We start from the raw sequence: 20814 nt of genomic DNA, 5'->3' as shown, positions 1-20814 counted from the left end.
ATGACCTTGGCACAGATACGATGGGTCGAATGGCTTCCTTCTGTGCTGTACATTTCTATGATCTGTGTGGCATTGCTTATGGATAGTCAGCTAATATGCCACTGCGTGACAGTTAAAGTTAAATTGCTATGTGCTAGATTTTTAATATATTATATAGATATATTAAACCACAGTGGTAATGCAGGTAATCTCATACTGAAGATGTTTTTCTTATTTTAATGTTTTCTCCTTCTTGGCATCTGTAAGTCTTTTCATGCAACGCATTATACTACAATGGGTCAAGTGGGTGGGCAGTCTTCCTACTCCCAGGCCTCTTACTGCATATTCCAGTTAGGAGCAGTTTGGGCCAGATTAGGCCAGATGGTCTGGTTTGAATAGACTTCACTTGGAATTTAGAGCAAGTTCTGCCAGCTGTTCTCTGCCACCACCTGCGCAAGAGTGGTCTGGTGTGACATGCCTGCCTCTTTTTTCTTAACATCATGTGAGGAAAGAATAACCGTTGCTTAAGTCAACCTGCTATCAGTTCCACTGAGGTCACAAACACATTCTACCACTCCTCTGCTCTCATGATGCTCCAAAGTGCTCCATTTTGTTACCTAAGCATATGTGAATTGCCAAACAAACAGTTCCACTATAAATGACCTCAGCATTCAACCTTCTTCCACCTGGCATTTTTGCAACTTGGCTGCTTTTGTTTTTCAGGACACTGCATTTCTTTAAAAGAGTGATCAATTTTTTCTGCCCCCTTTTTCTGTGAATTTTCTCTCCTCTCCTTCAGACTGGATTTTTCCTCACAGCCACTCAGGGCGCACGCTTCGTAAACTCATTGGGGGTGAAGTGATTTTTACAATGACTTGGGGGGGGTGGGGGAGCGGAGGAGGGGGTGCGCAGTGTCAATGCCGCCAGAGAAACCTGGACGGTTTCAGCAGAGTGGCCAGAAGAGGCCAAGGTAAGTAATGTTTTTTTATTCTTTGGTAGGATTCTTTGAGGGCCAGGAAAAGCAGGAGTGCCAGATAGCTTTGGGCGGGAGACACAATTTCAAATATTGAAATGAGGCCTGGCAGTTAAAATCAATCGGACCTCGCTTCCTTCCGAAATTCTGGGTGTGCCAACCACTTCGGGCCTCCCATGCACCAATCCCACCCTCCTGTTAAAATCTACCTAATTAAATTCAAAGTCCTCAGCTTTCCAATCCACCCGTGGTCTTACTCTCCCCTCTCTCTCCAATCTCGTTCAGCCCTACATCTCATCTCACACCCTCCACTTCTCCAGCTTTGCTCTGATGAGCATTCCCATTCCCATTCCCATTCCCATTCCCTCCACCCTACTGTAATAGCTGAGCCTCAGCCAGGTCATCCCCGCTCTCTGGAATTGCCTCCTTGAATTCCTCTCTCTTGCTACATACCGCTCCACCTTCAAAAGGAACATAGGAACAGGCAAAGGCCATTCATCCCCTTGAGCCTGTTCCTCCATTCATTCAGGTCATTGCTTACATGTACCTCAGCTCCATTTTCCCACCTTTGTTCCACATCACTTGATACCCTTACTTAACAAAAATCTATAAATCTCAGTCTAAGTATTTCAATTGGCCTAGCGTCCTCAACCAGTTGTGGGAGAGGGTTCTAGATTTCCATGACCCTTTGTGTGAAAAGTGCTTCCTGATTTCACTCCTGAATGACCAAGCTCTATTTTTAAAAGGCTTAGCCGCCACCACTAATTTCTAATCCTGTTTGGGCCTGACATTGAACTGTAAAGTGCCTTGGGACATCTCGTTATATTAAAGGCACTAAATAGCTGTAAGTTGTTGTTGCAAATGTCTACCTTTGGTTTTAATGCTTTTTTTCAAAAGGCTGCATAGAAACTATTATAAACATAATGAGTAAGATTACCAGTGCTGTTAAACTTGTTCAAATGATTCCAATAATTTTAGATTTATTTCACCAGTTCCAATATATTTGTGACAATGTGGCTTAAATCATTTAGAAATAAATGTCAAAGCAATTTGATATGGTCCTTATTAAAAGTGTGGCTGACTTCAGAAGCAATAAATTCACTAGTAACAGGTCAGTCTCACGAGTGGAGTAATAACTACCAAATGGCCAGACATACAGTATTGTGTATATAAAACACAATCATTTAAAAAAAAATGTTGAGAAGTTATATTTAATTTCTGAACTTCATTTTAAGCTGGGCTGCTGGAGGACTTGGAAACGTTCAAGGTGGAGATGTTTATATTGTATCATGTGATATGCTGCTGGCAGCCCATGATCATTCTTTAATGATGATTGGGGTCAGGTTGAGGTGGAAGCCAGCTTTCATTACCTCTACCCTCAACAAACTCTAACTTGTCCCAAACTTTGCCCATATATTGTCCCATACTAAGCCCCACTCACTCAGTCGCCCCTAGAAGAAGGCAACTGGGAAGTTGCTGGTCAGAGAAGAGGAATAAACCTATCTGACTTGATCTGTGACACATCTATATTTATACAGAAACCTAATGCTATAGCTGGATAGTTTTATGCTGTGAATTCTCATCTACAAGAACTTGGGATGAAATTGGTCCAAACTGGTTTCACATTGACCATTATCATAGAATCATAGAGTCACACCGCTCAAAAGGAGGCCATTCGGCCAATTGTGCCTGTGCCAGCTCTTTGAAAGAGCTATCCAATTCGTCCCACCAGCACACACGATCCCCTTAGGCCTGCAAATTTTTCCTTTTCGAGTATTTATCCAATTCCCTTTTGAAAGTTACTACTGACTCTGCTTCCACCACACTTTCAGGCAGTGCATTCCAGATCATCATAACTTGCTGTGTAAAAAAAATTCTCCTCCTCACGCCTCTGGTTCTTTTGGCAATTACCTTAAATCTGTGTCCTCTGGTTACCGACCCTCCTGCCAGTGGAAACAGTTTCTCTCTATGCACGCTATCAAAATCCCTCAAAAATTTTGGACACCTCTATTTAAGCTCCCCTTATCCTTCTCTGCTCTAAAGTGAACAATCCTAGCTTCTCTATTCCCTCCACAAAAGCTGAAGTCCCTCACCCGGATACCATTCTAGTAAATCTCCTCTGCATCCTTTCCAAGGTATTGACATCCTTCCGATAGTGCGGTGCCCAGAATTGGACACAATACTCTCGCTGAGGCCTAACCAGTGTTTTATCAAGGTTTAGCATAACTTCCTGGCTTTTGTACTCTGCCTCTATTTATAAATGGTGTGGAGATGCCGGTGTTGGACTGGGGTGGACAAATGTAAGAAGTCACACAACACCAGGTTATAGTCCAACAGTTTTATTTGAAATCGCAAGCTTTCGGAGCGCTGCTCCTTCGTCAGGTGAAGTGGAGAGATGCCTATAGACACAGATTATATAGTCAGAGAATAATGCCAGATGATTACAGGCTGCGAAGAACATGGCGTAGTTTCTCTGCTCCGGGGAAGTACTGGACGACGAAGGGTACTCTGTTGGTTGTGTCCCGTGTTTGTCTTCTGAGGAGGTCTATGCGATTTTTTGCTGTGGCCCGTCGGAACTGTCGATCCAGACCTTCAAAGCATCCTACGCGCCCTCATCCCATGTACTCCCCGCGTGGGAGACTTCTACTACCTCCCAAAGATACACAAAGCCAACACACCCGGACGTCCTATCATGTCAGGCAATGTAACCCTGTGTGAGAACCTCTCTGGATACGTCGAGGGCATCCTGAAACCCATTGTACAGGGAACCCCCAGCTTCTGTCGCGACACTACAGACTTCTTATAGAAACTCAGCATCCACGGACCAGTTGAACCAGGAACACTCCTCGCCACGATGGACGTCTCGGCACTCTACACCAGTATCCCCCACGATGACGGCATCGCTGCGACAGCCTCAGTGCTCAACACCAACAACAGCCAATCTCCAGATGCCATCCTACAACTCATCCGCTTCATCCTTGACCACAATGTCTTCACCTTCGACAACCAGTTCTTTACCCAAACACACGGAACAGCTATGGGGACCAAATTCGCACCCCAATATGCCAACATCTTCATGCACAAGTTCGAGCAAGACTTCTTCGCTGCACAGGACCTCCAACCAATGCTATACACCAGATACATCGACGACATTTTCTTCCTATGGACCCACGGCGAAGAATCACTGAAAAGACTACACGATAACATCAACAAGTTCCATCCCACCATCAAACTCACCATGGACTACTCCTCAGAATCAGTTTCATTCTTGGACACACGAATCTCCATCAAAGACGGACACCTCAGCACTTCACTCTACCGCAAGCCCACGGACAACCTCAGGATGCTCCACTTCTCCAGCTTCCACCCTAACCACGTTAAAGAAGCCATCCCCTATGGACAAGCCCTGCGAATACACAGGATCTGCTCAGACGAGGAGGAATGCGATGGACACCTACAGACGCTGAAAGATGCCCTCGTAAGAACGGGATATGATGCTCGACTTGTCGATCAACAGTTCCGACGGGCCACAGCAAAAAATCGCATTTACCTCCTCAGAAGACAAACACGGGACACAACCAACAGAGTACTCTTCGTCGTCCAGTACTTCCCCGGAGCGGAGAAACTACGCCATGTTCTTCGCAGCCTTCAACATGTCATCGATGACGACGAACACCTCACTAAAGCCATCCCCATGCCTCCACTACTCGCCTTCAAACAGCCGCCTAACTTCAAACAGACCATCGTTCGCAACAAATTACCCAGCTTTCAGGAGAACAGCGATCACGACACCACACAACCCTGCCACGGCAACCTCTGCAAGACATGCCAGATCATCAACACAGATACCATCATCACATGTGAGGACACCACCCACCAGGTACATGGTACATACTCATGTGACTCGGCCAACGTTGTCTACCTCATACGTTGCAGGAAAGGATGCCCCGGAGCATGGTACGTCGGCGAGACCATGCAGACACTGTGACAACGGATGAACGGACACCGCGCAACAATCGCCAGGCAGGAGTGTTCCCTCCCAGTTGGGGAACACTTCAGCAGTCAAGGACATTCAGCCTCTGATCTTCAGGTAAACATTCTCCAAGGCAGCCTTCGAGACACATGACAACGCAAAATCGTAGAGCAGAAACTGATAGCCAAGTTCCGCACTCATGAGGACGGCCTCAACCGGGATCTTGGGTTCATGTCACGCTACATGTAACCCCACCTGACGTAGGGTCATCCAGACTTGAGTCGTCGTTGGCTTGTTCTCTCTACACAGATGCGGCCGGACCTGCTGTGATTTCCAGCAAAGAAAATGTTTTTTGTCTCTTTTTTGTTTTTCATACAGACCCCAGCATCTGCAACATTTGACCCCTTGTGACCCCACCTCATTGTTCTTTGATGTAATGTTTTCCTGACTCACCTGTTTGGACACCATTCACACCTTTGATTGCTGTGATTATCTCTCTGCTGAGGCGTGATAAATGGCAGTTAGAAAGATTACCTGTAATCATCTGGCATTATTCTCTGACTATATAATCTGTGTCTATAGGCATCTCTCCACTTCCTGACGAAGGAGCAGTGCTCCGAAAGCTTGTGATTTCAAATAAAACTGTTGGACTATAACCTGGTGTTGTGTGACTTCTTACATCTATTTATAAAGCCAAGGATCCCATAGGCTTTTTCAACAGCCATCTCAATTGTCCTGTAACCTTCAACAGATTTGTGTACATAAGTCCCAGGTCTCTCTGTTTACTACTTAGTTTATATTCCCTCTCCTCATTCTTCCTTACAAAATGCATCACTTCACACTTCTCTGTATTAAATGCCATCTGCCATGTGTCTGCCCATTTCATCAGCCTGTTAATGCCCTCCTGAAGTCTGCTACTCTCACCCTCATTGTTTGCTACATTTCTGAGTTTCATGTCATCTGCAAACATTGAAATTATGCCCTGTATACCCAAGTCTAGGTCATTAATATATATCAAAAAAGCAGTGGTCCTAATACTGACCCCTGGGGGACACCATGGTCTACTTCCCACCAATCTGAAAAACAACCATTCAAATCAAATCAAATCAAATCAAATCAACTTTTATTGTCATTGTTAGTGCACAAGTGCAGTACAACGAAATGTAGGCTTGCGGCTCCCGAGTGTGTACATTTAGATTAAGACATTTAAACATTCAACATACATTTGGCTTGTAATACGTTAACATAAGCATAACCATAATAAAGTGCATTGGCAGATGTGCAGGCTTTAGAGTTTATTTGTGGAGTTCAGTAGGATGACAGCCCTGGGAAAGAAGCTGTTCCTAAATCTGGTCGTACGGGTGCGAATGCATCTGTAGCGTCTCCCAGATGGCAGGAGGGCGAACAGACTGTGGCTGGGGTGGGTAGGGTCTTTGATGATGGACCGTGACCTCCGTAAACAGCGTTTCTGGTATATGTGCTCTATGGTCGGTAGCCGGGTGCTGGTAATGCGTTGGGCAGTTTTGACTACCCGCTGCAGGGCTTTCCGGTCATAGTAGCTACAGCTGCCATACCATACTGTGATACAGTTTGTCAGGATGCTCTCTATTGTGCAGCGGTAAAAGTTAGAGAGGATCAGGGGTGACAGGTTACATCCCTTCAGCCTCCTTAGGAAATATAGGCACCATTGCTCTCTGCTTTCTGTCCATCAGCCAATTTTGTATCCATGCTGCCACTGTCCCTTTAATCCCATGGGCTTCAATTTTGCTTTCAAATCTATTATGTGATTCTTTATCACACAGCTTTTGAAAGTCCATACATACAACATCAACCACAATAACCTCATCAACCCTCTCCATTACTTCATCAAAGGACTCATCAAATTTATCAGACATTATTTGCCTTTAACAAATCCATGCTGGCTGTCATTTATTAGCCCATATCTGTGCAAGTGACAATTAATTTTGTCCCGGACTACTGTTTATAAATGTTTCCCCACCAGCAATGTTAGGCTGAGTGATCTGTAATTACCAGGTTTATCACTCTCCCCTTTTTTGAACAGGAGTGTAACATTTGTAATCTTCTAGTCCTCTGGCAGCATTCCCATATCCGAGGAGAATTAGAAAATTGTGGCTAGAGCCTCCACAATTTCCACACTTACTTCCCTCAGCAACCTCGGATGCATCCCATCCAGACCAGGTGACTTTTCCACTTTTACAGCAATAGAAAAAGAGGAGAGATTTCATAATCCTGAGCTGGATTTGAAGCCAGATCCCCAAGTTGAAGGGAGACTTTTATTATCTTATGCAATTACTTAAATAATGCAAATGTTACCAATTTGAACAAAAGGATTAGATTTATATATAAATATTGACATACCAATAGTGGAGTTTATTATTATAAATAATGTTGCTTTCTCAGGATTCCTATTTTTTTCACAGCAACTGTGTTTTTGATTATATTTTAATTTTGTAATATCTTTGTAGACCTTAATATATCTCTAACTTCAAACATCGGGGGGGGGGGGGTGTGTTGTGTATGTACCTTTAAGGGAATGACTGGTCTCAGACTGCAGTACCGGCAGTGACCACCCCTGTATAAAAGGCCCTAGCAGGCTTCTGTAGTTTCAGTTTCCAGGTTGTCTCCATTCAGTAAAGACTTGTTATAAGCAACTCCTGCAGTCCGTGTCTCAATTATACACGGACATAATACTGGCGACGAGCAGATACGAACTTACCTACAATCTGCACTACCTCATGGGGATCCATCCCTGAAGTGAAGTTATCAGAGGTCGGGGCCAGAAGGAAGAAAGAAACAGTAGAAACGGGCGTCGACCGTGGGCATCCGCCTCTGAGTCAGCGGAGTTGAAGATTTGCAGGAGAGGCTGTCGAGAACGGGGCTTGGTTATCCTGTCGATGGTGCTTCAGCTAATCGGGCTGGTGGCAGGTAGGACACTGATCCTTCCTGGGCTGCGGCGGTCTAGAGTTCGAGCGGGTGGCTTGCAACGGGGCCGAGCAGCGTTGTCGGGAAGAGGAGAGAGAGAGAGGGTGGAGCACACTGGGCGCGGCCGGTGCTATGAAGCCGGGCAGCGTACAGACCCGAGAAGAGGGAGGCAAGAGTCCCGCAGGGTTGTTCCAATGACGGGGAAATAAAAAAAATTAAAATTAAACGCGCAAAAAGCCGCGAGGAGCTGCAGTTTGCCACGGAAACCGCGGAGAGTGGCGTTAGCAGCAGCGCGGGGGGGAAGTGCGCGAAGACCATAGGGCGTCACCATCAAGGCATAAAATGCCAGCAACAGCGCTAGCAACAGCGGAGAAGACAAAAGCGCGGGAGGCATCATTTTGTTAAATCGGGGAAGAAGGTAAAGCGCGGGAGGCGCCATCTTAGATTTTCAAGATGCCAAAGACTGGCGATATCACTGCCTTCGATAATACAATAGAAGACTGGACCACGTATGTGGAAAGAGTCGAGGTATATTGCGAGGCAAACGAAATAGCCGATGAGAAAAAGGCATCGGTATTGCTAAATTTAATGGGCGCAAGAACGTACGGCCTATTGCGGGACCTGATTACTCCAGCCAAACCGAAGGCGAAGAGTTTTAACGAAATTGTTGCTATCCTACAGGAACACCTAAATCCTACACCACTGCTGATAGCAGAAAGATTTAAATTCCACAGGAGAAATCAGCATAAAAATGAGAGCAATGCTGATTACCTTACGGAACTACGCAAGCTATCAAAGCACTGCCAGCTCGGAGCAGGACTGGCAGATACCTTACGGGACAAATTTGTCTGTGGACTCCTGAGTGAAGGAACCCGGAAGAGGTTACTCTCAGAGAAAGAGCTGACGCTAGATAAGGCTTTCAGCGTGGCAGTATCGTACGAAGCAGCAGCAAGGGGAGCTGCGGAAATACAACAAAAGCCACAGGAATACGGCACCCACGAAATGACACGGGGATTTGCAAAATGTTATCGCTGCGGCAGAACAAACCATGACCAGAAGGACTGCTGGTCCAAGGACAAAATATGCAGGCAATGCGGAAAGATGGGGCACATTGCACGAGTTTGCAGGTCTGGGAAGAAGACCAACGACAACAAAAAGGCTACTAAGGAACCATACAGGAAAGTACAAAAGATGACAGACAGTAGTTCCGAAGACCAGATGAGCGATAGTGAATCCGGGAACAAGAGACTAAGCTGTCTCAAACTTCACAACGTAATCGCAAAAGAGGATCACCGAACCATTTGGGTCACCCTCACGATAGCAGGGTCCCAAGTCAAAATGGAATTGGATACAGGATCAGCTCTAACCGTCATGAATTGACGAGACTACGAGCGGCTATTCTCACACATACCCTTGAGAGAGACATCCATTGTCTTGAGGACGTATATGGGGCAAAAAGTATACCCCAGAGGAAAAATAAGGGTGCCTGTCGAATACAACAGCAAGAAAATACGGAAATTGTATCTCTACATTCTGCAAGATGGTGGACCACCGTTATTGGGACGTGAATGGATCAGAAAGATAAGTTTAGACTGGCACTCCATTCAGGCACTGATGGTGGCTGGTAAAAAGGATGACGACGTCACTCCTGGCCGATTGTCAACAATCTTAGCTGATGCCAAAGAGGTATTTCAACAAGAACTGGGCACTCTTAAAGGCGTAACCACCTCGATAAAAATAGAGGAGAATGCAATTCCCAAGTTTTTCAAAGCAAGACCGGTACCATATGCAATTCGCCCAGCCGTCGAGGCAGACCTGGAGAATCTGGAGAATGCAGGCGTGTTATCTAAGGTAGACTGGAGCGAGTGGGCGACACCCATCGTCTCTGTCATGAAGAAAACATTAAACAATAAGTCTGAGGAGCCAAGGAAGGTTCGCATCTGTGGGGACTTCAAGGTGATGGTGAACCCAGTCCTTCACACAGTACAATATCCTCTTCCAAGGATAGAGGATATCTTTGCCTCACTATCTGGAGGGAAGCGTTTTACAAAAATTGACCTAGCACAAGCATATTTGCAGATGGAGGTTGAAGAATCCTCTAGGAAGTATCTCACGATAAACACTCACAAAGGTCTTTACCAGTATAATCGACTGGTATTCGGAGTAGCATCAGCTCCGGCGATATGGCACAGAGCGATGGAACAAGTCCTGCAAGGGATTCCGGGGACTCAGTGTTACTTGGACGACATCCTAGTGACAGGTGAAAATGACAGTGAACACCTTGCCAACCTAGAGCAGGTGCTCACTAGACTACGTGAACATGGGCTACGAGCCAATCGCCCCAAGTGCGAGTTTTTTAAGAAACAGATATCGTATTGTGGCCACGTGATTGATGAAGAGGGGTTGCATAAGTCCCCTGACAAAATTGAAGCGGTAGTTAAGGCTCCAGCGCCTGAAAATGTGTCGCAACTGAGGTCATTCCTCGGATTGGTGAATTACTACCATAAGTTTTTGCCGAATTTGTCCACAATTCTGCACCCACTGAATGCCCTACTACTAATGGGAGTAGCATGGAAATGGAGCGATGAATGTAAGCGGGCCTTTCAGAAGAGTAAGGACCTAATCACTTCAAGAGAAGTATTGGCTCACTACAACCCATCACTACCGATAAGACTGGCGTGTGATGCGTCTCCCTACGGCATTGGGGCGGTACTGTCACATAAATTCCTTGATGGTTCAGAGAGGCCGATAGCTTTTGCGTCACGCTCGTTAACTTCAGCCGAGCGTAACTACGCCCAGATTGACAGAGACGCCCTCAGCCTGGTGTGGGGGGTGAAGAAGTTCAATCACTACCTGCACGGTCAGAAATTTACTCTACTAACTGATCATCAACCTCTCGTCTCCATTTTCAACCCTCAGAAGGGCGTACCGATAATGACGGCACAATGGCTACAGAGGTGGTCCCTTTTCCTAGGGGCACACCAATATGACATCGAGTACAAAGGAACTAAACAGCATGGAAATGCGGATGGATTGTCGCGCCTACCGTTGCCAACGGTGGAAGAAGAACTGGCGGTGGATCCAGTGGAGTTATTCCACTCGACTATAGTTGAATGTCTCCCAGTGACGAATGCAAACATAGAAAAGGAAACACGAAATGACCCGACACTCTCCTGGGTCTATGATTTAACGGTGAAGGGATGGCCAGCACATGGTGAACCACTGCTGCCAGCATTCTTGCCGAGAAGAGAACAGCTGTCAGTGTGCAGAGGAACCTTGATGTGTGGATCCAGAGTAGTAATTCCACCCAAATTGAAGGATAGAGTGCTCAATGAGCTTCATGAGGTTCATCTGGGAGGGGTAAAAATGAAGAACTTAGCGAGAGCGTTTGTGTGGTGGCCGGGAATCGATAGAGAAATCGAAGAGATGACCAAGAGCTGTACAGGATGCCAGAAGGTCCAAAACGCCCCACCACAAGCCCCTCTACATCCATGGGAGTGGCCCTCATCTCCATGGCAAAGGGTGCACATTGATTTTGCTGGTCCCTTTATGGACTCGATGTTTTTAATTGCGGTTGATGCACATTCAAAGTGGCCAGAGGTAATAAAAATGTCCTCAACCACCACAGAAAAAACTATCACAGTCTTACGAACCATATTCGCCAGGAATGGGCTGCCTGAACAGATTTGCTCTGACAATGGACCACAGTTTGTGTCTGAAGAGTTCCGGAGGTTCTTAAAGAACAATGGTGTTAAGCATTACACATCCGCCCCATATCATCCAGCCACTAATGGATTGGCCGAGAGGTTTGTTCAAACATTCAAGAAGGCTATCAAGGCAATATGTAATGAAGATATACCCCTACAACACAAGGTGGATAACTTCTTGTTTGCCTACCGGAATGCGACACATGCGGTTACCAACCAAACTCCAGCCATGATGTTCTTCAATCGAAGACTAAGATGCCGCTTGGATTTGGTTAAGCCAAACATCAGAAAAGATGTGGAGAACAGGCAGTTTCAGAATATGAATGAAAGGCCGACCAGGAGTTTTAAGATAGGTCAACCAGTTTTGGCCCGGGACTACCGCACAGAGAAATGGCAGCCAGGAACGATCTGTACACGGCAAGGACCTCTCATGTATACCGTGGACGTTGGAGAGAGCATTGTAAGACGCCATGCTGACCAGATTCTAGAGTCACTGGAAAACGTCAACTCCACACCACGATCTGATACACCTGGCGATGAAACCGAAGTACCAATGGCATCTACCGCAGAATCGGTGATATTGGAAGCAGACGAACCAAACAACGACATTGATCCCGACTCAACCTTGCCAGAAGAACCTGATACCCCAAAGAGGCGTTATCCAGACAGAATCAGGAAGCCTCCTCAAAGACTGAACTTATAATTGCTTAACTTCAACCAATGTATCTAGCAACCGTAATTGCAATTGTAATTAGTTATTATTTAGTTGTTAAATGAATGTTATGTACTGTTTATCTAAAAGGGGAGGAATTGTTGTGTATTTACCTTTAAGGGAATGACTGGTCTCAGACTGCAGTACCTGCAGTGACCACCCCTGTATAAAAGGCCCTAGCAGGCTTCTGTAGTTTCAGTTTCCAGGTTGTCTCCATTCAGTAAAGACTTGTTATAATCAACTCCTGCAGTCCGTGTCTCAATTATACACGGACATAATGGGGGGGGGGGATTTTAACCCCCCCTACAATGGGGGTGGGGGGGGGAAGATGATTTGAAGGGGTTAATCAACAAATTTGCATAACCCGACCCCAACCCACCGTGAACGCACCCACTTCCGATTTAACCGCAGTGGGTTTGGGGGCACCCGAGTAATCCACTCTGGAGAGGTGAATCCATGATTATAATATGTAAATGAGACTCTGTTCCTGATATTTTGGCAGCCAGTTAAATTTTACGCTGGCCGGCTGGGTTTCCCAGGGCTCGGGAAATCTGGCAGCTAAAGGGAGGGGGGAGCATCTAAATCCAGCAGGTAAGTGCTCTCCTTCCTGATTGCCATTCCATCCTAGCCCAGCCCCCCACCCCCAACCAACACAAAATGTTTCCTGGTTGCCAGGGACCCACCTGTCAATCTGGCTGGCTGCCGGGCAGGGAACGGAGTAAAAAATAATCTCCACGTTCCTGACATTTCCGGGTCCCGCCACAAACACATGCACCCACTCCCTCCCTGTAAATATTCAGGGCCAGACCGTAAATAAGTCTTTGGCTATTTTAGGTCTTTTCTCTTTGAGGAATGCAGGACTTGTCACTGTTGATGTGATATAAAAAATAAATATACGAGAAGGGGTAATCATGCGATTGCAGGAGGTACAGCCTGGAGAATCGCGGCTACAATGTTATATCTCTGTCTCTGACCTGCACTTCCTTCAAGTAAGGCTTCCTTTGCTAATACTGAGGGATTGCATCATAACCCCTTATATTAATTAGCTTCACTGTAAAGTAATAGTGATGCAATTTTGGTCATGTTTGAATTTTGACCTTTTTTTCAGGTGGGTTCACCGTCAAAGTTCAACAGCTTGTTTTCATGAATTCACCCAATCGGGTTGCTTTCCCATTCCCACATGCTGCCGTGCTCAGGGACCTGGATGGATCGCTGTCTGAAACTGTAGGAAACTGGGTTCTTCCTACCATGGGCACGCTCCCTGCATCCTGCCAGGAACATGTAAACTTCAGTCAGCCAGCGGTCGGTGGCAGTGTCTGTAAAATGAACATCTCAGTTCATCGAATGTCCATTGGCCTGTAAGTATGGGAGATGGGGGAAGGAGCACCAAAGCACATAGATTTGATCATGTAACAGGAATATTGTACGGTTGCACCTGCTAAACCAGGCAGCTGTCATAGTGGAGGCAAACTAACATTCATTATAAGACCTTAAGAAACTTACAGTTTTTACTGTTTTATGAAATACAGTATTTGCATATCATTTATGCAATACCAAGAAACAGAAGGACATGTCTACAACAATTGGAAGCTATTTTTGGATGTTGGATGTTAAGACTTTTAGATAGTTACACAGGGGTAACTGCAGTCACTTATCAGCCATTTGACTCCCACTTAGAGCGCAACTGTAGTAAACATGGTTTGGTGCCAGTTATTGTTTCAATTGGTGTTTTTAGTCCACTGTCATGAAGCATTTACTGCCATATCCAACCTGTATCAGATTTTGGTAATTGGCATTAATGTCTCCTAAAAAAGTCTTGAAGCTTAAACTGTTGCTATACGTGTGAGGAGAAGTGGATGAAAAAAATACCTGGAGTATTAATGTATGAAATGATTGTAATATCAAGTTCAAAATAAATTGCTGTCATATTACTTATTTCAATCCTAAGTCAAATGAATGGTGGCCAAAATAAAGAGCACATGAGGGCTGATTTTCCCAGTGTGCTACTGGTGCTGAGCCGCATCCACCAGAAGCACACATCGGAAGATCACGGGCATGTTCCCATGATTTTCTGCCCCTTCGTTTTAATGGATGGAAAATCATGGAAGCATGCCTGTGATTTCCTGCCATGCATTCCTGGTCGGTGAGGCTCAATGCCAGGAGTACGCATTTGGAAAAGCTATCCAGGGAACACGATTAAAAAAAAAACTTTCTAGCAGTTTAAAATTATTAAAACAAATGACTTTTTTTTGAGACTGTTGGAAATCTTTGATGTCTTCTCTTAATCTGGTTGCTGTTAAGTTTTGATTCAAGTCTTCATGTTTGTTATAGTTAGCACTGTGACACTCAGTGGATATATGAGGATCTAAGATTTCATTCATACCATTCTCATCCAAGCCTGTAATCTCCACATCAGAAATCAGTGATGGAAAAAGTTAAAGGAATGAACAGTTTAAATAAATCTAAATTTTTATCCTCTTGACAAGCTATATAATAGTTACACAATTAAAAAAACTTTTAATTATTCAAATGCACCAATTTGACAGTTATGCTACAACTGTGCATTTTCTTTCATAATAGCATACTGACAGAATATTGTCATGCAGTGCTCATGTAAAATGAAGCATGAAAACTGCGCAGTTAGCGTGCTGATTTGGCTGTTTCTGCATACAAAGCTCAGTACCCAAGTTATATGGACCAACATGGTGATTGTAGCTGGAGTTATAATTATATGTAACTTGCTTGCAAGATTTTATACTGTCAGTAGTTAACAGCAAAACTATGATGTGATGTGAGATATTGGATGATTTGTCATGACTGATGTTACTCTCTGGTGAGAGACAGTTCCTTTTTGATCACGTCGTCTATAAAATGCCAGCAGATTTCAAACATTATAGAATGCGAGAAAGTTCGAGCAGCCCATTCAAGTATTAGTAGTTGTTTGTTTCAAGTGCTTTGTCTATGGAATTGAATAGGAAAGATTGACCCTCAAATCCAACGTTTTCCTTTTCAGCTAGGGTGGCAAGCACACGTCATACCATCAAATCAGATTCCCCATTCTCTTTCTTGTAGTGGTGGTAGGTTGTAGTGAAATCAGATTCTCCATTCTCTTTCTTGTAACTGAATCTGAGAATGGTCCTTTTTATTTTCCTCTCCTAATTTAGGTTCCTCTGTTTTATACTCCATTCACTAGTTAAAAATTGCAACAGGTTATTAATGTCACTCTTGAACCAGTTGCAATAGTTAAGCCATCTATTATCCTAGGTAAATTATGGAGAATGCCTTGCATGAAATCCAAATGAAGTGTGCAGCTGTGTTTAGTAAATACAGGAACTATTCTTATTTGTTTTAATAAAAATATCCAAAAGGTATGTGAGATCATGCAGTTTTACCAAATTCCACAATATGATACAGTAGTGTGGTGGTTATGTTACTGGACTAATAATCCAGAAGTCTCACCAAATAGTCAAGAGAGTGTGAATTCAAATCTCACCATAGCAGTTTGAGAATTTGAGTTCAATTTTAAAAAATCTGGAAATGTAAAGCTGATATCAGTGACAGTGACCCTGAAATTGTCGAATTGTCATACAAACCCAACTGGTTCACTAATATCCTTTTGGGAAGTAAATCTGCCGTCCTTACCGGGATGACCTGGCCTATGTGTGACTCCAGTCCCAGACCAACGTGGTTGATTCATAACTGCTTCCTAAAGTGGCCTAGCAAGCCATTCACTTGTATAAAACCATTCCACCCCACAGACTGCATTGGTTCAAGAAGAAGACCTAACATCACCATCTCAGGGCATCGAGGGATGGGCATTAAGTGAATTGCTTATTGCCAACAACGCCAACGTATTAAGAATGAATTAAAAATAAGTAATCTCAACTGAATTCTTTTGGGCACTACTGATAGGCTAATAATTCACCAAACCATTGGAATGGCTGGTGTTGTATTTAAAAAAAATGTTTGAATTAATTGCTTCAGTGATGTGATGAAGTTAAAACAAAATGTCCTGTGCTTCGATTAGCTTGAAATAAATACTCCTTTATGTTAGACAGTCAGATTCTAATATTTGATGATGTGGGACCAGCTCTAGAATGAATGGTGAGATGACAAAAGCACAGGAAAAAAATATTAATTGCATTTTAAAATTGTTTTGGAAAGCTTTGGAAATGGTATATGATGGAAAATAATTATGTGGATGGGGAATCTGGGAAAATTACTTTTTTTTTTACATTTAAAAACAGAGCAAAGGCACCCAAACAGCAATATAAGATGACATTAACCAACAGCAAGAACCAGTCAACTACTGTGAATTATGTTGATGATACGTTATCAAATTGGTATGGCTGGATGGCACTGTTGTTAGATATGGAGACCTACACAATAGTATTCAACAATCTTGTGTTCAGCAATAAACTGCAGGTAAGAAATGGTATAAAAATATGATTTGAGTACTTGTTTCTTTCCTCAACAAAGATCCTGAACAGCATTTATGGGACAGTGAATGAGGTGGGGGTGGATTTTCTTCTTCACTGCCTGGGCAGTAATCTGGCAGAATGGTTCGTTCGCCTTTTATATACCCTGTATGATTTTGATGCCCTTGATCCGCTCTGCCAGATTACTGCCCAGGTGACAAAATCTATCCCATGATGTTGCTTAAGTATGAGTTTGAATTTGAAGCCAGAACTAGGCTTTTAACTGTTTTTTCCTTAGTGCATTCTAAACCTAACCCAACTTGATCCCCACAACAGAAATAAGATGATAAGTGGTTACTGTTCCCCACCCACTAATAAATGCAGGCTACAGACCTTCTGTTCAATGTTAAGATTCCAGGGGGCAAAATTGGGTTGCTTTGCGCCTCCTGTTAGTGCCCCAGGGGCTGGGGCCGCTAACGCCTCCCATGAAATTCCACAAGAGGTTAGCAGCGGCGGTAACTGGTAGCGCCCCGCAGCGCTGCGCCTCCGGCGATGATGTCATCGCCGTGCGCAGCGCCCCGCTTGTGCCCCGCTTGTGCCCCGGCCGCAAACATCAGTTGCGCCCACTGACCTACCGCCGGACGATATATCCGACAGGGTCAGGGTGGCGTTTTTGTGACTGCGGCGGTGCAAATTAAAAGGCAAGTGCTGGATGGCCTTTTTTTTTGGGCCGCCTGCCAGCACCTGCCCCCTTTCGCTTCCTCATGCGGGGTGCTGGCCGTGATCAGCACTCCGCTCCCCAGTGGTCCAGCAGGGCCCCGGTGCGCACTGCGCTAGGCCCCTCCCCTTTAATCAGGGGAGGAAGGTCTGTAATACCGCGGTGCTACGTGCTAACGTGTGTGGCGCTGTTGCGCGTAGCCCCGCGATATTGAATGATAGCGCCCCAGGAAGGAGGGGAAGTACTTCCAGTGGTGTCCCGCCTCCTGCTTGGGGCGCTACCACTCAATTTACGGTGCAGGGGCGCTAACTTTTTCGGGGCGCTAAAAGTAGCATCCCAGTGAAGCTAGTGCCCCAAAGGGGGCGCAACCAAAAATTTCCCCCGGACGTCTTCAGGCTCCACTGGATTTTAACCAGTCCAAAAGTTGCACCTACAGGAAAGCAGTGATGAAGTCATACTACTATTAAGCAATGGGGCCTCAGATGGCATTCTAGACTCCAAAAGGTGACATTTTTATTTCTATTTTGTTCATTTCAGCCAAATGTTAAATGTGACTAAATAGCAATATATTGTACATTTTTACTTTGGTCTTTTTTTGCTAAAATGAGCAAATACAGGCATTTCACCTTCTCTAGAGATTAGGCATATGTTTACTACCACGATATTGGACGTTCCCAGGTACCTCCCTACAACGAGATCATTGTGAATCAGTTAAGATGCTCACAGTTAGATGAAATGAAGAGGAGATTTTCCACTCAAGGGCGGAGTTCCAGTGAGACGACACTTCTGCCCACCCCTCCATATCATTCCCAGCCCCAATCCATTATCTTGGCTCATTACATATGCATTGTGGGTTCCCAGCGGGATTACCGCTGTCAAGTGGAGTCTACCAGCGCAAAGGCTTGAAGCAGTTTTGGACATCTGGGGGTCGTTAAATGTCAATTCTTTCTTTTTTATGCTAGAATACCAGAGCACTGATTTATTACTAGCTAAGGATCTTACAAGAATAGATAATTATAATTATATATATATATATACAGTATTATACATATATCTGACTGTTTAGTACTGAGGCACCATCCAGAGATGAAAGCTAGCAGTTGCTCTAAAGGAGGGAAAAATACTGAAAATGGCTTCATATATTTTAAAAGGGGCATTTTATGAAACAAGTGGTACAAAAGTCAAAGTGATTCAAATTTAATCCAAATTTGTGTGACTATGAGGGTGAATGGAAACTGCTGCCCTCCTGTTTTTCACCTGGAAACAGAGGGAAATTGTGGGGGAATCTTGCCCACTGCTTGGAATCCTGAGGTCCACTTGAAGCAATTTTCATTTAAATGGGCGGAATCTGGGCCCTTCGCCATCGTAGGACCTGATTTGAAGTACAAATGGGTGGAGCGTGCACCATGCGCACGCCGACTGTTTGTACCAGACAGTGGGCGGCCTAACCATTGGTCATTAAAGGGACTTCTAGTGTCCACGCCACAAAAGGGCCCCAAACCTTTTTTTCTTCTATTTTTGTGGGGTCAGGAGGCCAGCTCAGCATAGGAGCCGGACAATTTCCTGCCTTCTTACAATCAGTGAGCTGCAGCAGAATGCACGCTTGGCACCTGCAGCTCGCTGGTTGCATTCAAACAAAGCCCGAACCTAAAACTGGTTTGGGCCGCCTGATGCTGGTTTTGGTTGTGTGGTACGCCGACTGCATGCCCGTTTTGGGCAGAAGTTGAAAATCCACCCTCCCTTTGTCCTTGAAATGTGATTTTCTGTTCTTCTTCTCTAATAGCTTCTTTAGGTTTCATTGTGTTGTCGGATCTCGGTGCCTGACATCAACATGGTAGAAGCAAAGTTGTCTCAGGATCAAAGCTTCTACAACGCCTGGGCTCCTCTTTTTGGTATTGTTGTCCACTGAAACAATCAGCCCTTCTCTGCTTCTTGATAAAAAGAAACTCTTATTCCAAATGCTTCTTGATTTGCTCTTGGGCAACTTACTCTGCTTTCTTTCAATGCTGTGTGTTTGGCAGAATCATGTGACTGATTTTCGTACCTTGCAGTACATTCTGTGGAGGTTGACATAACCTTGTGCAAAGGCAGACATTTAGTGAAAAACTGCCAAGTAGGTTTCTGGTATGGTTCAGATTAATGGTTCTTTTCTTTTGTTCAGAGTCTGTGCTAATTTTAAGCCATCATGACAATTTTCCTACATTGTACTTTAGCTTTACACAATTACAATTGATGAGAAATATGGAGCAGGTAGAGGTGGGGTTCTCCTCATGTTTCCATCCCACAGTCAGCCGAAATAAGCTTGCTGGTTGTGGGATGTGATGGGCAAAGTCTGTTGTTTTTTCTCAAGTGCCTGCTATTGCTCCGTTGATTAAATGTTTCACTGGGTTGATAATAAACATGAGTGGGAAAAAATGTATCCTGGGACTTCTGTCACTTTCTTCCCCACCTAGTGTAATCTCTTCTAATTAAGGAGCAGAATGGCCCATCTCACAGACCAGTGTCCCACAGATCCGACTTTTCAGTTGAATCCCTGGTAGCCCTGAGAAATGAATCAAGTTGCGAAAGATGAGCTTTTGTCCTCAAAGGACCAAGTTGCCCAGAATAAAAACATGCTGTCAGTATTTCACAGATATTCATTGTTTTTAAAGTCTGCAGGCTGCAGAGGCTGAAAAGAGCTCGGAGTTGTTTAGTCCCTAATGAAAGCATACCAATGTTTGTTTGAGAATGTTGTTATGAGTTATGTGCACATGGGACACACAACTTGAAGATCAGTTTAAAGTGTTGGCTTTAAAGAAAACCCTACAATTTTAGGAACTATGAAAACTGAACATTGGCCAAAAGAAGCAATATTCTTGCTGTATGTAGAACGAAAGAGGTTAGCTACTCAAGAGAAAGTTGCTTTGTTAAATCTTTGTTTAGTCCCATGACAGTACAGCTAACTGGAATGAATTATAATCTGCCCAATTTTTTGTCTTGATGCATTGATCCCACTTTTGTTGAATGTTGATCTTTAAAGTAGGTCTCACAGAGTTTTATCAGCAATAGTTTTACAGGAAAATCTTTGACTGCAATTTTTTTTCTGTGGCCACAAAAATAAAGAGAAACATTTAAATGTACACCAAATGTTGTAAATCAGACATTTAACTTTTTAGTGCCAATCGGCAGACACAATGTCAGAGGTATGTTGGGCTATATTTGTTTTGTATGTTTGTATAGCAGTGGATTTTTCTCACCACCGATACCAGATAGGCTTTTTATTGGACTTGTCTCCACCATCAATAGCATCAGTGCACCAGGGTCCTGTGACATAAATAGGGCCCCAATTGCCATTTTGTTGTCGGAACTGGTCAGAGTGTGTGCAGGTCCCCACCAGTTCCACAGGCGATGG

General features: G+C 44.4%; 1 protein-coding gene across 1 annotated transcript in view; it reads left to right on the top strand.

Annotated features, from left to right (window-relative positions):
- Nucleotides 1-20814, top strand: part of LOC147112824 (fibrocystin-like) — a 610710-nt gene that overhangs the window by 306424 nt on the left and 283472 nt on the right. Inside the window, exons 24-26 of the mRNA XM_085998227.1 lie at nt 13396-13645; nt 16535-16712; nt 19216-19315. Of these exons, the coding sequence (XP_085854353.1) occupies nt 13396-13645; nt 16535-16712; nt 19216-19315 (528 nt within the window). The remainder of the gene's footprint in view (nt 1-13395; nt 13646-16534; nt 16713-19215; nt 19316-20814) is intronic.

Source organism: Somniosus microcephalus, chromosome 9 (assembly GCF_052327205.1).
Source record: "Somniosus microcephalus isolate GS21.2 chromosome 9, FLI_Smic_1.0, whole genome shotgun sequence".
NCBI classification, from domain to species: domain Eukaryota; kingdom Metazoa; phylum Chordata; class Chondrichthyes; order Squaliformes; family Somniosidae; genus Somniosus; species Somniosus microcephalus.
The sequence above is the reverse complement of the archived record's forward strand: the minus strand, read 5'-3'. Positions and strand labels throughout refer to the sequence as shown.